This window comes from Syngnathus floridae, chromosome 1, assembly GCF_059516105.1.
Source record: "Syngnathus floridae isolate MCC-2025c chromosome 1, RoL_Sflo_1.0, whole genome shotgun sequence".
Classification (NCBI taxonomy): Eukaryota; Metazoa; Chordata; class Actinopteri; order Syngnathiformes; family Syngnathidae; genus Syngnathus; species Syngnathus floridae.
In genome coordinates this window covers 19,984,540-19,999,764 of record NC_142413.1, presented here as the reverse complement: position 1 = coordinate 19,999,764, position 15,225 = coordinate 19,984,540, and the positions used below count along the sequence as shown (strand labels likewise).

General features: G+C 44.3%; 1 protein-coding gene and 1 long non-coding RNA gene across 3 annotated transcripts in view; one reads left to right on the top strand and one right to left on the bottom strand.

Annotated features, from left to right (window-relative positions):
• pcdh19 (protocadherin 19) overlaps window positions 1–9,171 on the bottom strand; it is a 58,253-nt gene extending 49,082 nt beyond the window's left edge. The window contains exons 1-3 of one of the 2 annotated variants that reach the window (XM_088385414.1): window positions 8,457–9,171; window positions 6,208–8,367; window positions 3,564–3,909 (exon numbers count right to left, since the gene is read on the bottom strand). In XM_088385414.1, the coding sequence (XP_088241540.1) occupies window positions 3,564–3,909; window positions 6,208–8,339 (2,478 nt within the window). In that variant the 5' untranslated portion in view covers window positions 8,340–8,367; window positions 8,457–9,171. Of the gene's footprint in view, window positions 1–3,563; window positions 3,910–6,207 lie in introns of both variants that reach the window. The other variant, XM_088385424.1, reaches the window with a different exon arrangement.
• A 3,262-nt stretch (window positions 9,172–12,433) lies between these two features.
• On the top strand, window positions 12,434–13,822 carry LOC148404516 (uncharacterized). Its single transcript, XR_015858615.1, has 2 exons — window positions 12,434–12,720; window positions 13,271–13,822. It is a non-coding gene; the product is annotated as an uncharacterized LOC148404516 (long non-coding RNA).
• Window positions 13,823–15,225: the final 1,403 nt, after the last annotated feature.

The following is a 15,225-nucleotide window of genomic DNA, read 5'->3' as shown; positions in this document are numbered from 1 at the left end:
AGAATAATTTATCTTCCCACTATGAGCTCATTATCTGGTATCACAGGTGTAAGAATCCTTCTAACACATTCAAAAACACATTGTAGCCAAAGGCCAATCTTTTCCTGTATAATTTTCTCTCCGAGCAAGTGATAAACTATAATCAAGACATCTCTATGTTGCCGTGAGCATTCAGATCCAGCAGCTCGTACAAATATCTCACAGCTGACATGCTTCGAAACAATGGGTGTTAAGAGATCTGCTTCACGTTCTCACAAGCGGGAATACAATTTACACAACTGCAGGTCTGAGTCCTTCGAGAAGACCTGTCACAGTCACCTTCCACTATCTTGGCCTGGTTTGGTGTTTAATTACAGGATGTATATTTATGTGATGCAGCAAGCTTTTGTCTGAAGCAGGAAAAGCTTGAGTATAAGTGCATTGATCACAAACATAGATTGTAAAGGATGCTTGTAGCTGCCTAGCAAAAACAAATTGGACATCCGAGCCACAGAAATTCATGAAAAGGATGAGATTGGAAAACAAGTGTGCTGATGAGTAAGAATTTCCAAAATGTGCAACTTACAATCATATAAATTATATTAATTATAATTAATTCATTATCTAAAATTAATCAGAATAGGTTTATTGAAATCACTGTTTAATTGCCCATGTGCTGTACAATTATATATATATATATATATATATATATATGTTTTTTTTTTAATATTTACCTGTTTCATGATTATGTTTGCTGATTAACCAAATACCTATTCAGGTTAATCCACCAAAGTTTCTTAAATATTATCAAATGTCAGTTCACAAGTCATTAAAATGTAACGTAGGTTTAGTTGAAAAAAAATTGCCAAAATAATATAAATGTCAGTTACCTTCAATGTAAAAAAAAAAAATGCAAATGTTGACTAAATGTACTAGAAGTTAGTTGTCAAAAATAATAAAGCTCCTTTAAAACAAGGTGATTGAATCATCATTACAGAAAGCAGCTATCGTCATTATGGAGGAATGTCAAAATGTAGAGGGCCGACTCGTTTCCAATTTAAGATGTCCCCTTATCAGTTCTGATACATCTCAATGCCGTTTACTAATGTTACAAATTGCGCTGTAATTATACCTACAGCATTTCTTATTTAAACGCAACATTTGTTCATGCTGCGGGACTTCTGTCGACGGCAGATGTCACGGCGGGAAGTAGCGATAACAACAGCAACTGTGCCGTTGAGGTAAATGCGGTCGGAGGTTAAAGCGCGGTCTCGCTGGCATCTCCAGACACGGGGGTCGACTGGCTCAAAGAGATGCTTGTCAACTTCAGGAGAAGTGGCCGGCGATGGAGGCTGCGTGCTAAGCAGGCCGGGGCTCCATCAAGCCAATCAAGTGGCTCCAAGACAACATTGGCCAGGACACCTGGCACTGGCACACATTCACCAGTCTTCACTTCGTTCTCTCGTCTCTGTTTGCACTTGCATGTAGGGCTCCATCAAGGCAGCTCAGAGCTTTGCATTTAAGATTATCGGAATCAATCGAACCTAATTTGTCTAACGCTTTACTTTTTCATTAGCCCAGGCAAATCAAGGCTGGGCTAATCTGGTGGCAAATGTGCTTTTATAGAATAATTAAGACACAGAGGAAGGATGCTTTAGGTGCTTGTTTGAATGTTTAACCAGACGTATGATTTCTGATGAAGATTAGACTTGCTGTCAGATGAAAGCCATTAATAACAGAATTTCCCAACCTTTATCGAGCCAAGGCGCATAGTTTATGTTTGAAAACTCTCATTATTTCGCCTGTCAATATTAGTCATCGGCATAGACAGGGAACCAAAGTAGATTTATTACTTGTGTTGGATACTTTTTGGGGACACATTAGGTTAAATTGGGTTCTTTCCTGCAAGACCTCTGGTTGGTTATATGCCATGCTCAGGACCTAGTTAAGAATCACTGTTTTATGATACGTCACGTGTTGTCTTGGAATGTAGATAAATAAATTGATGAAAACGTTCCCACACCTACATGCACTTAGAAAAATCCTCATATCAAGTCACCCGTTGATATAAACCAAGAAGAACATGAACAAAAATTTGGGTTTGTAGGTATCTCTTTTCAGAGTTTATGTTGCCTAAAGATGGCGTTACTCATCTGTGTCAGATTTTTAGGCACCCTTAAAGGGGAAACTGACCAGCTTCGTACTCATGTGTGCTGTTGATTGGTTAACAGAGAAAATTCAAAAACATCCAAAGTGTTGAAAATCATTTGTTTCTTGTTAGAAACATCAAAAATGTCTTTGAATCACTTGCAACACAACTACAATGCGTCACCGCTGTGAAAGCACCGTGATCTCGTAGAAATGTACTATAGATCCGCTAACTATCACCAAGCATCATTTCATCATTTCATATTCGTGCACTGTAACAGAACCAGCTCAGACAGGCCCAGTAAATCTGTTTGCCTGTAAGTAGGTCTCATTGAGCTCTCTGAATCCATCGGTGCCTGAATATCTCTGGATCATCTGCTCAATACATCAATATCTATCTTGTGTTTCTTGCTCTAAGACCCTCAGCACCCTACCTTCCTCTCCATGAATGTCAAAGACAGATTGGAGTCATCAATTACGAGTGTCTGGTAGGGCGTACGGATGCAGAACCTTTCCTGATGCTGCCTGTAGGAGTGAGCGTTTCACAACCTCCTCCGCAGACAAAGCAAAGACGTGTATTTGCAATCACTCACAGAAGCGTTGCCTGCTCTCGCAGGATTGACAAGAAGTGGGTCATGACGACTGAGAGGTGTGTTGCACAAGAAATCCAATGAAGCAGTGGATACATTGGAAAATGTATGTAATAAAAATCAGCTTGTCTGCATACACTGTCAGCTCAAATAGTTTTCTCGTCAGACTTTCTCTGCTCTGCTGGAGCCGTGCATGGTATGTCAGGATAATTCAATGGCTGGCTGCACAAAGCAACCGTGCACTCACATCGTACGCCCGCTCTGCCAAATGGACAGTGGGCAGGCAATTTAGCCAATGATTATTCTTTCCGCCAGCACCTGAAATTACATGTGATAGAGCTGATTAGCTGGATCGATAAATCATCGCTCGAGAGAGGTTCTCTTTTTGTGCCAACTAAAGCACAAAAAGTAGAAAATATAAGAAGACGGGCAAAACATTTCTGTCATCCAGCATCCTGGTTGCGCTGGTAAAATGCTTTCTTTCTCAGGTCAACTTCAATATCTCTTGAAATGCCTTGAACATTTCACTCAGATGTACTGACAAACGGTCACACTTGACATTTCAAATAGCTTAACCTTCCATCAATGACGGGAAGGCATTTCACTGACAGCACCATCTTTGCTGTGATGGAGCGCTAAATATCACCCCAACTTGAGATGTGTTGAAATGTGTCAAACAGCCTCTTGCCGTCCCAGTCAGAGTATCCACGGATAGCAGATGGATCGTTCAGACACTTTGAACGACGAAAGCTTTTGTTTTTCCGGTTTGTTCACCCAACACCGATCAGCGATGCTCTCCTGCCTCATCGCCCAACATAGTCCAGAGCTCTGTGCGCGGTTTCTCACCTCTGGCAGCGGCATGCCGTTGATGATGAGATCTGGCTGCTGGTGGCCTTGCCCGGTGAACGGGTGCTGATAGCCGTGGTTGGGTGCGGCATTGCGCGAGTTCTGGTTCTCCACGTTGAGGAAGGTGCTCTCGGAGCGCCTACAGCCCAGCGGCAGGCTCTGCTGGTGGTAGTCGAAGTAGTTGAGCGAGGAGGTGAGTGACGAGCAACTCACCACGTTCATCTTGTCTGTTTCCTCGACATCGCGTGGGACCAGGCGGATGTCGTTCTTGTTCAGCTTCTTCTTCTTGCTAGACTTCTTCTGATTGCCGTAGGAGTACTCGGCCACCCTGCGCAAGTAAAAGAAACTGAACAGACTCAATAAAGCAGTGCTCTGTCTTGCTTTTCATTTGCACACAGTCAAATACGTGCTCGCACCGTCATGCCAGCTAGGATGATGTTGGGGTCAAACAAATGCTAAATGCCTGTGTCCAGGGGTGGCAAGACCCACTGAAGGGACTCCCCAGCCTGACACACAAAAGGAACTGACCTTTTTTCTGTATGTTTGGATTTGCATGCTCAACATTGGACATGTCACAAACAGGCAGACGGTATGCAAACATGCCAAACACCACAGATACAAACAACACCGGTATACGCAATCATATGCAAAGCACAGAAACCACACTTTTTTAACTATCAAGCAAACATACTAGCATTATGGAGTATGGCGCAATGGGGGGTGGGGGCTGTAGATAAAATAGGTTTTGCCGCTCTCTGTTTTCCACACGCTCTAAGAGGCAATTTTCACTGTAAGAGAAAATGAGGAGCACCAAAGGTTTCACCGGGATTGGGAAATGAAGAATTCTTCACAGTTTTGTGGATTTCCACAGTAAAACAGATGCTCATTCCACATGTCAATTATTGGAGAAAATTTGTGATTTTGTTTTCTTTGCGATACGTTTAAGTCATTTCTAGCATCAGTGTGCGGAGCATATGTTTTATACTGTTAAAATGCCAGTTAGTCTCCTCCAGTCGTGTGTGGAATATCTGTGTGATTGCCGCCCCCATTGGCCTCCGTTTCTTCACTAAAACGCAGCTCTGATCCTCCCAACACTTCTACAATCACGAAGGCTAAGAAGCAGCATTGTTTTTCCCTCGCTTTCATTTTTCTCTCAGATTGCATCTTGAAAAGAGCTATCGCCCTCATTCTATTCCCCCCCACTTCCCTAGATTTAGAAGAAAGAAAATGGTCAGCCGCAAACAAAAGGCAGAGCGTTTCCCACCTCGTTTTCATTTATCATTTAGCATGCTACCTTCCGCTCTACATTGCTTCCCAATGCAAATCAAGAAGGGAGGGGGGGGGGGGGGGGGTTCTGAGTCAAGCAGGCTGACTCAAAAACAAGCAATCAATTGGAGATAACTGCTCCCCCCTAGTCAAGGGGTACTCAGAAGGGCACACATCCCATCACTGCTGATTATAGCTCCCAGTGGGGGTGGGGGTTGCTGTTCATTTTGAAATCTATAGTGGGTAGTACAGTATAATCTATACTTTGAGCACGACTTTTAAATGAGCAGGAGAACGTTTCAACCTGCAAAACGCTTTCCATTAAGCTTCTGGCAGAGTTGCATCCATCTATAGTAAATCAGGCCTCAATTTAAAACACTTTGTCGAATGTTAACTCTCTCAAAGCTGTTAGGAAGAGGGTGACAGTATATGCACTCAGCAGGCATGAAATTAGGTACTACCTGGTGATCCCCAATAAGAGAGCATAGATAATGATGAACATCTATCGGGCAGTGTGCAGTGAGCATTTTGTAAAGAAACGCACTTGTTTAAAAAATCCTAATATAATGTATGAATGAACCTAATGTTGCGTCCGGTATATTAAACCAGACAATGCACAACAACAAATAAAATGAGTATGTACGATTTTAGAATGATGATGGGCCCACTATCGAAAAACATCCAAACTTGACTTCCAGTAATATTTGAAGCAAAATATGATGATGGCTGCAGGTGAAGTCTTAAATCCAATCTATATGTAAATGTATAATGTTAATGTGGCACAGGGGCTGATTGCAGATTGATGAACAAAAAACAGAGCATTTGATGTGCAAAAAATATTGATGTGCCACTTCCCGGGAAATGCATTAATATTGCCTTTTGAGTGCTATTTATTTGAGCTCATCCACACCACGTTTGGAATGATTTGTGATTTGTTTAGCCTATCAAAGAAGTAAGCCAAAATGAAAGGTGGCCTAAACCTGACCAACGGCATTATCATAGATGATTGAAGTTAATAACCACAAATCAGCCACGGTTAAATAAGAAATGTCTGCGACTGTCACCGAGCCAGCAGGGCGTTAATTGTCCGGCAACATGCCCACAAATTGAACATGACACTTATACTTAAGAGACAATTGGTCACAAAGAAAATATTAAATCAGTCAATCACAAGCAACAATGATCCTCAGATGGACTAATTCTATTTCAAAAGCAGCCTCAAACGAAAGCAAAGAAAAATCTGCAGGCCCAGAAAGCTGCACACACACCTACACTTACACACTTAGACACACACGCACACACCTACACACACGCACGCACACACCCTTACACACCCACACACACACACATACATACACACGCTAAAGTGGGTCAGTACCTGCAGTTGTAGGTCCGGATTTCCTTGTTGTCCCTCTTGCACTTGACCGCCACAAAGATCATGGTGACAAAAAGGATAGCAGCGATGGAGCCGAGGGCAATGATGAAGATGAGGGACAGGTTGACGGGTCCGATGGATTCCTGGGCGTTCAAGTCCGGCGATAGGTACACCACGATGTAGGCCGAGGCAGACAGTGAGGGCTTGCCGTGATCCCGGGCCACAACCGTGATCTCGTAGGTGGACTTGGTGTTCTCGCTGAACATGCGGGTGGAGTGCACCTCTCCATTGACTTGGTCGATCTCAAAGAAGGCCCGGTCGCCCTCGGAAATTGTGTAGGTGAGGCGGCCGTTCTCGCCTTCATCGTAGTCGTCCGCCTTGACCTGGGTCACCATATAGCCGGCGCCTGCGTTCCTTGGGATTGACACCTCGGCGGTACCGTTCACCAGAGGTGGGCTGGTCATGACGGGCGTGTTGTCGTTGACGTCCAACACCACGATTCGCACGGTGGCGTTGCTTGACAAAGACGGGTTGCCATTGTCGCGGGCGAGGACTTTAAAGTCAAATGTCCTTGTGTACTCGTGGTCAAAGGACCTCATTGAGTAAATACGGCCAGCCGGATTTATACTCACATATGTGTTAACGTCCATGTGCTTAATCTCACCGGGGACGATGGAGTATGACACCGTTCCGTTCATGCCCAGGTCAGGGTCCTCTGCCGAAACGGCCAGCAGACATGAGCCCGGCAGGTTGTTCTCCATGACCATCTCCTGGTAATGCGGCTTGAGAAAGTGCGGCGGGTTGTCGTTCTCATCGGCCACTTTGACCACCAGCGACTTGGTGGCACGCAGAGGAGGGACGCCGCTGTCTTCGGCCTGGATGGTCAGGTTGTACGTGTCCTTTTGCTCGCGGTCCAGCCGACCGTCCACCAGGATGGTGGAGAAGCTCTCGTACTCCTGCAGCCGAAAGGGGACGTTGCCCTGGAGCCGGCACTGCACTTTGCCGTTGGCCCCTGCATCCTTGTCGGAGACACGCACCAAGGCGATGACGTACCCGCGCTGAGCGTTCTCACTCACCTCCACCATCTCTGTGTTGAGCGACAACAGGCTAATGACCGGCGGGTTGTCGTTGGTGTCCATCACATTCACAGTGACTTTACAGTGTGCCGGTATAGAGTTGGGACCCAAATCTTTGGCCTGCACGTCGATCTCGTATATCTGGGCGGTCTCATAATCCAGAACGCCATTGACGGTGATGATCCCGGTCTGGGGATCAATTCTGAACGCATTCCTTGTTTTCTCTGTGACGTAACTGTTGAAGGAGTACACGACCTCTCCGTTGGTGCCCTCATCGGGATCTGTTGCATTCAAATCTATGACGAGAGTGTTGATTGGGGAGTTCTCCATGACATTAACAGTGTACACGGGCTCGTCAAAAACTGGGTTGTTGTCATTGGAATCAATGACTTTGATGTTTAACTGAACCGCGCCTATTTTTGGTGGTTCCCCTCCGTCCTCCGCGCTGATCTCATAAGTATAGTGGGACTGGGTCTCTCTGTCTAATGATTTTTGCACGACAAGCTCAGCAATTTTGGAGCCGTCGCCTCGCGTTTTAATCTCCAGTCCGAAAAGCTCGTTGGGGGTTATGGAGTAGGACTGCACTCCGAAGACGCCCGAGTCTGGATCGCTTGCCCCCTCCAGGGGAAACCTGGTCCCGGGGGACGCGTTTTCTGAGATCTCGATGTCAATGTGGCTCGTGGGGAACCTGGGCGCGTTGTCATTCAAATCCTCAATTTCAACTTTGATGACGCAAATCTCCATAGAGTTGGACATCACTTCCAGAGAAATAATGCACTTGGGGTTCTGGCGGCACACTACATCACGGTCGATCTTCATTTGCGTGGTAAGAATCCCCGCCGGGCTGAGTTCCACCCAGCGCGGCTCCGAATTGGAGATGACCCGCAAGTAGGGCGGCTGCGGTGCAATTTGGAATCCTTGTTTGAGCGCGTCCTTTGTCACGTTGCCAATCACGGAGCCGGGCTTCATCTCCTCGTTTATTCCATATTTGAGGTTAATGACAGCTTCGGCGCCGACCCAAAACAAGAGCAGCAGCACAATTACATGTATAAATTCCATTTCCTCCGCCCGAACTTGTTGAGTTCACCTTAATAAAAAAAATTCGATTACGCACCCACCTCCAAAATCATGTCACGTGTTTTAAAAAGTGTCGAGACAAATATTTCGTGTGCATACACATTTGACATCTATCGGAGTCGTCCTTCCTGCGGTATTGAGCTGCGAAGGGTGACGGCCGGGCTGTGCACCGCGCACGGTGTCCGGGAGGGCTGCAGTGATTTGACCGTGCACGTCTTCATCCAAGTGCTGCTGTGCATGTCCTTTCTGAGCAATTGTCTCACAGGAGCAAAGTACAACTGATCCAAAATAAAGGGGGAGGAATCCAGTGAGCGGCAAGTCCCATAAAATAAAAATGTATATATTTTAAAAATCCCCCATGAGATGATGCTCAAAAGTCCTCCTTGATTCCTGTGTATATTTTACTTCAATTCGAAATCCTTGCTCAAATATAAGAAAATAAACAGTTCAAGTCCGATTTTGTTCGCCCGCTCCAGGAATGTCTCATCATCAGCAAAGTCCAAGATCTTTTTTAATTCCAGCACATCTTACATCCCCTCCTCAAGTGTTGCGGATGCCACTTTCCCCCGCAGAGCACTTGGAGGGGGTGAAAGCACCAAATATCCACGTCATTAAAGAAATCCGTTATAGATTAAAAAGAGAAAAAACGCACCCACAAACGTAGTGCCTATGATGGGAAGCGAGTGCACACTGGAGGACCCAGCAGCTTCTACCATCCAAAATAAAGGAACTCGGACTCAAACATGCGCTCCTCTCGCTCCACTGACGCACACTGGCAGACGCGCGGTAGCACTCGAGCCGATCGAGCGCTCAGTGCATGCGGACCTGCAGTACACCCCCCCCCCCCCCCCCTTACACACAAGCACACGCACACACACACACACACACACCACTCTCTCGTCCCCTCCTCAGCCAATCAGGGGTTACACAGCCGGGGCCGGAGTCGCTTGTGGGTGGGGCAAAAAAATATATATATATACACAATGGCCAGCAGATATACCTGCTCCTCTCTCCTCTTTGCAATTACAAAATGTTTGCTCCAGCATTGCTTTAGCTAACACAGTCCATCTCAAGACTTGTTTGTCAAGTAAACACTCACTGGACACCTATGACAATATCTGCACAGTCCCTTGACAGCCATAAATTGCAAGGCCTTGTTGAAAAAATAAAACAAAACAAAAACTGCCATTAAAATGATAATAATGCTCCATTTTCGACAGGGAGTCGTTAATTTGCAATCATTAATATTGAAGTTCTTGTGATGCATCACTACACGCTGCAACCAATGACATGTGAATTATTCTTTAACGGGGTCATGTGAACATATATTGCCAATATATTCCATCCACTTAACATCTAAAAAAAGACCTACGAAATCTTCCCAAGTTTCTGTATTCCATTGTATGTGGCTTCATTTGTTGCATGAGTGAATCTGCATTTGAATTCTTGAATTTCTGCATGTTAGCAGTTAAAAGAAGTCCTCGAATCGTTCACTTTCTCATTATGTATTTTCTATATCCGCACAGCAACTAAACAAAGACCCCCCCCCCCAAAAAAAAACATCAAACATTAGTGTTCTATTCATTAGGCTGGCGTACCAACTACTACAAACCAGCACTAGGTGTATAATTGTAAAAAAAAAAAAAAAAAAAGCCAAGAATCCACATTCAGCGCAAGAATCACATGCATTAAATACGAACGCTGTCTCGTTTTCAGTCTGACTTTGAAGAGGTTAATGTCGAGTTCCACTTCAGGCCACACGCGCACGCACGCACGCTATACTGAGGCAGACCGTCTTCAAAGTCACAAGGGTGACACCTAGTGTCCGCAGCTGCATGCATTGCTACTTCACCCTCTGCAGAGGAAAGAGAGAGAAAAAGACAGCTTTGGAAGCCAGGAAAATAACAATGGAACAATCAATTTGCTCTTTATATTGGCTTTGGACAGTTGGCGCACAATTAATGTGCTGTCCAAGAGGTGATCGAGAGCTAAGCCACAGCCAGTGATTGTTCATCAATGGTGATGACAGAAATACAAAATGGCTTTGAAATCTCGCCTTGTAAACAAAATAAAAAAACAAACAGATGCACCATCATTAACTTCAGCCTCAGCGTGGTGCATTTACAACCATATGAAAGGCCACATTATTCGACAACTCTGCATTGTCAATTTGAAATAATTTCATTTTTGTGGGTAAAGAGAGATAGAAATTAAAACATGTTTCTTATCATATTCATTGATCAATTGGCAAAATAATAATAAAAAATAATTAGTTACAGCCCTATTTACAATATAATATATCATGAAGAATATTTGAAGAATGGCCCAGTTCTGCTGCAAACACACTGTTGAAAATCATCTTGTTGCCAAAAACACACAGGTATATACGTTTATATATATACAGCATTTGTCTCATTTCTTGCGCCACCTCAACAAACAAGCAGGTATCAAAAGCAATTTGTTTGCTTCTCTGTAACACTTTTCGAGATGTCGCCTTCGCACAAGAGGTGAGGGAGCGCGCCGCGGGAATCTTGAAGCTCATAAATTCTTAACGTCAGCAAGTTAAACTACCGTAGGCGGCGGCTGGAGACGTTCATTTTTCTTAAGGAGGGGGGCACAGTGACATGGTTAAGATGGCCGTCTATGGCTCTGACCCAGTGGCTTTTTGCTCTAAATATTGCCTTTGTCTGTGACTCTTGAGGCTGACTGATGGCAATCATTTTCAGGAAGGCTAAGATTATGACAGAGTTATGTTTCTAAAACTCTAAGGCTGAATGCAATAGTTGCAATGGTTTTGAGGTGTATAATTCAGCCTAACTAAAAATAAACACATTTTCATTTATTGTCAATCATCTCTTTCCTTTGAATGATTGACAATAACGTTACCGCACTTCGGCATCAGCACTCATTTCTGTCGCATACAGAAATAAAGGTTATGACAGAAATCTGATTTCTTGCACTCCATTGCATTTACTCAAGCGTAGGTCATTTTTTTTCTTCTGTGTTTTGCCCAAACTTTATTCCTGGCAAAGGCTGGGTGAAAGGCTGAGTCCTCCCTAACCAATGTATCAGAGAGTTAATTGTCCACAGGGCCAAGCTGTGGTCTGTAGGTTTCTACCCAATTTGAGCTGCTTCGATGCATGAGGTGGATCAAAATGTTGCAGATATATTTACCCCCGCAGTGGAGTGCAGTCTGGAAAGAAAAAAAAAGAAGAAAAAAGGCAGCAGTCTCGCCCGGAGCGGCAGACTCAAACATAAACTAGCGCAATAATTTAGCCACAATGCGTTTCTCTTCTCGCAGAGAGAGCGGTGGCATATTTCATTTATGAGCTACAATCTAGCTCGGTATATACTTCCTTCTGTTGACGTGCCTTTTGTGGACATTATTGATTGGAGCACAGTCGAGGTGCTGAAATGGTATGCAGGGAGGGAGTGGTGTCACACTGACTCCAGCGCCACCATTTGATTTCCAGTCACCGTTGTTGAAAGCATTTGCTCATCTTTTAATTCATTTCCATACTGTATTATTTATATTGATCATTTCTATTCCAAGCACACTGGTTGAGCACTTTGTAGTTAGCACGTCTGCTTCACAATTCCGAGTTGTGTTGAGTTGGCATATAGTTGTGCTCGCGCTGGTTTTCTCCTGGTACTCAGGTTTCCTCAGACATCCCAAAAATTGTATTATGTTACCACACCACAAGAGGGTGCCAGTGAAGGTGAGACTAAACAATGTGTAAACCACCATAGAAGCAGTACTACGATGCCTTCCCTGGTGGCTTGGTGCAATATGGCCGTGTCATGAAAACAATACATTATAGGCCGCAGTATGTACATCAGAAAGTAAGAGGAGTTTGATGGGTGGTATACAAGCTAAGGAAGAAGCAGGTAACTGCATTTTGTCACTCGGTGAAGAAGCTCATCTCCCAAGCACACACCATATCATCAAGGTTATTGTTGTACTGTTATAAAGACTTTGTTTTGCAGTTAGCTATTCATTACTTGGAGAGTTACTATGTTCTTACGGTGGCCAAAGATCAATGTTCATTATTTACTTTTTTTAATGTTTTCTGACTTTAAGCGATGAAAATGACTCAAAACAAAATATGGAATCATGTCAAATGTGTGGCTGTCATGGTATTGTCACGCCCGTGCCAGAGCACGCTCGGCCTGCACTTCCCTCGGCCGCACCCCTTTTGTTACCGTAATGTCTGTCACCTGCTTCCTCTTGTTACCCTGTGTATTTAAGCCCTGCCCGTGTGTTTCTCTCGGTCGGTGTCTACTGTTGTGTTCCGTCCCTGTCTGCGCCCAGTGTTCCTGTTCCTGTCGTCTGGTTTTCCCCTGGTCTGTCTGGAGTCTCACGGTCAGAATTTTATCCTTGTTCAAGTGGACTTCGGTCGGTCGGTCTGTTTGTTTGCTGGCCGTGAGTCTCTCATCCGTCTGTGTCGTCGGTTCCCCACCTGCCTCCCTTCCAACTCCCTTTCCCTTCAATAAATCCTGGTTCAAGCTGCATTTGGTCACCCTAGCTCAACACATTCCTGACAGGTATTGCATTGATTTGTCAGTGATAACGAGATCATGCACAGCAACTAGTGAAACATCCAAATCCACGTTATTGTCCGACAGTAGACTGGGGAAAAGTAAAACACCGGCTGACATAACCGGAAGTGAATAATTAATTGCGTTTCTTGACACACGTATGCCGCATGGTGCTGTGTGCACTTCAAGGTTTGTTCTTTAACTTGAAGGCAACAGGCAGCGTGAGGCTATTGAAGTCCATGGGAATTTCACAAGTTTGCATGGTGTTTGAAGCTATTTGAAGCACTTGTGGCAGAAAGCTTGAACTGTTGCAGCTGAAAGTACACACGGAATTTTATCTCATATCACATATTTCTTTCTGCTCTCCTGCCGAGGAATGGCACACGTGGCTGCTGACTTGTCCCTGAAGCTTTCTCGGGATGGAATAGCTGAGCCTGTGTGACAGATGCTGGCGTTATCACCCCCGTGGCCCGTCTGGCAATGGAACTTGGCACCGGGGCAAGGGGCATCGGACACGCACGAGTGTATCCTCCTCTCGCACAAAGTCAGCTGTAATAGGTTTCAGCTCATCTGCCACCTTGAAGGGGAAGTCGCATCAAAAACGTTCATCACAATAAGATGTTACAGCAAAATTCACCCATTTTTATCTATCTGATGGAGTGGCTATTATGCCACTTGCTGTTTACTAAAATGACATCACAGTGCCAAAGAGCTCAGGTAAAGACCAATCATGGCTCACCTGATTTCAGAGTTTGGTCTTGTGATGCTCGCAAGCTGAGCCCAAAGGGACTGATGACGTTTTCAGTCGACAGCATGTGGCAGTACAAGGCAAAACGGCTGCCGCCCGAGATGGATAAAAAATGATGCATTATGCTGCTTAATTTATATTCTATACACACAATATTAAACAAAATACAGTGTTTACACTAGTGGCATCATAATATAATATTGTAAGGAAAATGTTTGACTTGGCTTCCCCTTCCATGAGTAAATGTTAAAATTGAAAAGAGATATGTCTGATATACAAATGACCGTTGGATGCTTCAGGTTATATTCATAGTCACCACATTTTTATTTTGTTTTTGTTTTTTTAAACAGAAGATCTTTGCTCTGCATGATTGTCGCTTACCAGCATGTCAGATTCCGAATGATGTACATATTTATTTCATGGCTTTTCAGCAGTATGGAATTTGACGTGGAATAGCCCAAACTAGTCCAAACTCTCACTCAGTAATGTAGTTGCATTTCTAATGTACATAATCACCTTGTACAAGACAGCTGTGGGACCATATTGATGAGCTCAATATTCGATTTGATCAAGCAAGTTGCACGGGCAATTTTGGGAGATGCGGTGTCGGCTGAGGTCTTCGCTCCACCGAAGGCCAGTCTTGGTTGCGATGGAATATCTGAGCCTGTGTGACAGATGCTGGTCTTATCACCTCTGTGGCCCCCCCGAAAATGGAGCTTGGCACCGATGCAAGAGGCGTCAGACACAGCTCGTTTCGCCTAAGCCCAAGATGACATTGGTCTTATTATAATCCTCATCAATACGACTTAAACATTTAGATTTCCTGTGCATCTTTTGCCAGAGGCGTTTGGAAAAAAAGTGGAACCAACAAGCTTAATTGTAAATGACGATCTTGCCCTTCACTCCATTCCACCTCCTTCTAGGATGCATCAATTACTATCCACCTGGAATTTCTACTGTCAACCATGTCAGGGTTTAGTAACAAAATGGGCCTTTGCTTCTGCCTTTCTGTAGATTTTTTTCTTTTTTATTATTTTTGGTCTGGTGGCTGTTGACGTGACACTTTTTTAATCTGGACCTGTTTTTAATCCAAATTTCCCCAAAGCACAAGCCTGATGGGGCTGACTGCATTGGAAAGGAAATTGGTACATTGGGTTCATCAGCTTTGTGTTGTTCACTTGATATCCCGAAAACTCACCACAACTTTGTGATAGTTTTGCTGCGCTTGGGTGGATACAAAAAAGATGTTTGTGTTTTTGGTGGATGCCATTGTGTGTGCTCTTCCAAGGCTCTTAGCCTAATTTCTCTCATAGTTTTTCTTCCTTTATAATGCAGAGTGGGATCCTAGTTAAAGTAAGCCTTTTTTAACTTGAAACCTTTTGATGTTTTAAGGTTGCAAATGAAAACAAGTAAATGTGAGCCTTTGTAAAACTCTGGCAGCCACCACATGGTGAAGATACTCTGATATATCCATCCATGCATCCATTTTCTGTACCGCTTTGTCCCCATGGGGGTCGCGGCTGTGCTGGAGCCTATCCCAGCAGTCATCAGGCAGTAGGCGGGGGACACCCTGAACCGGTT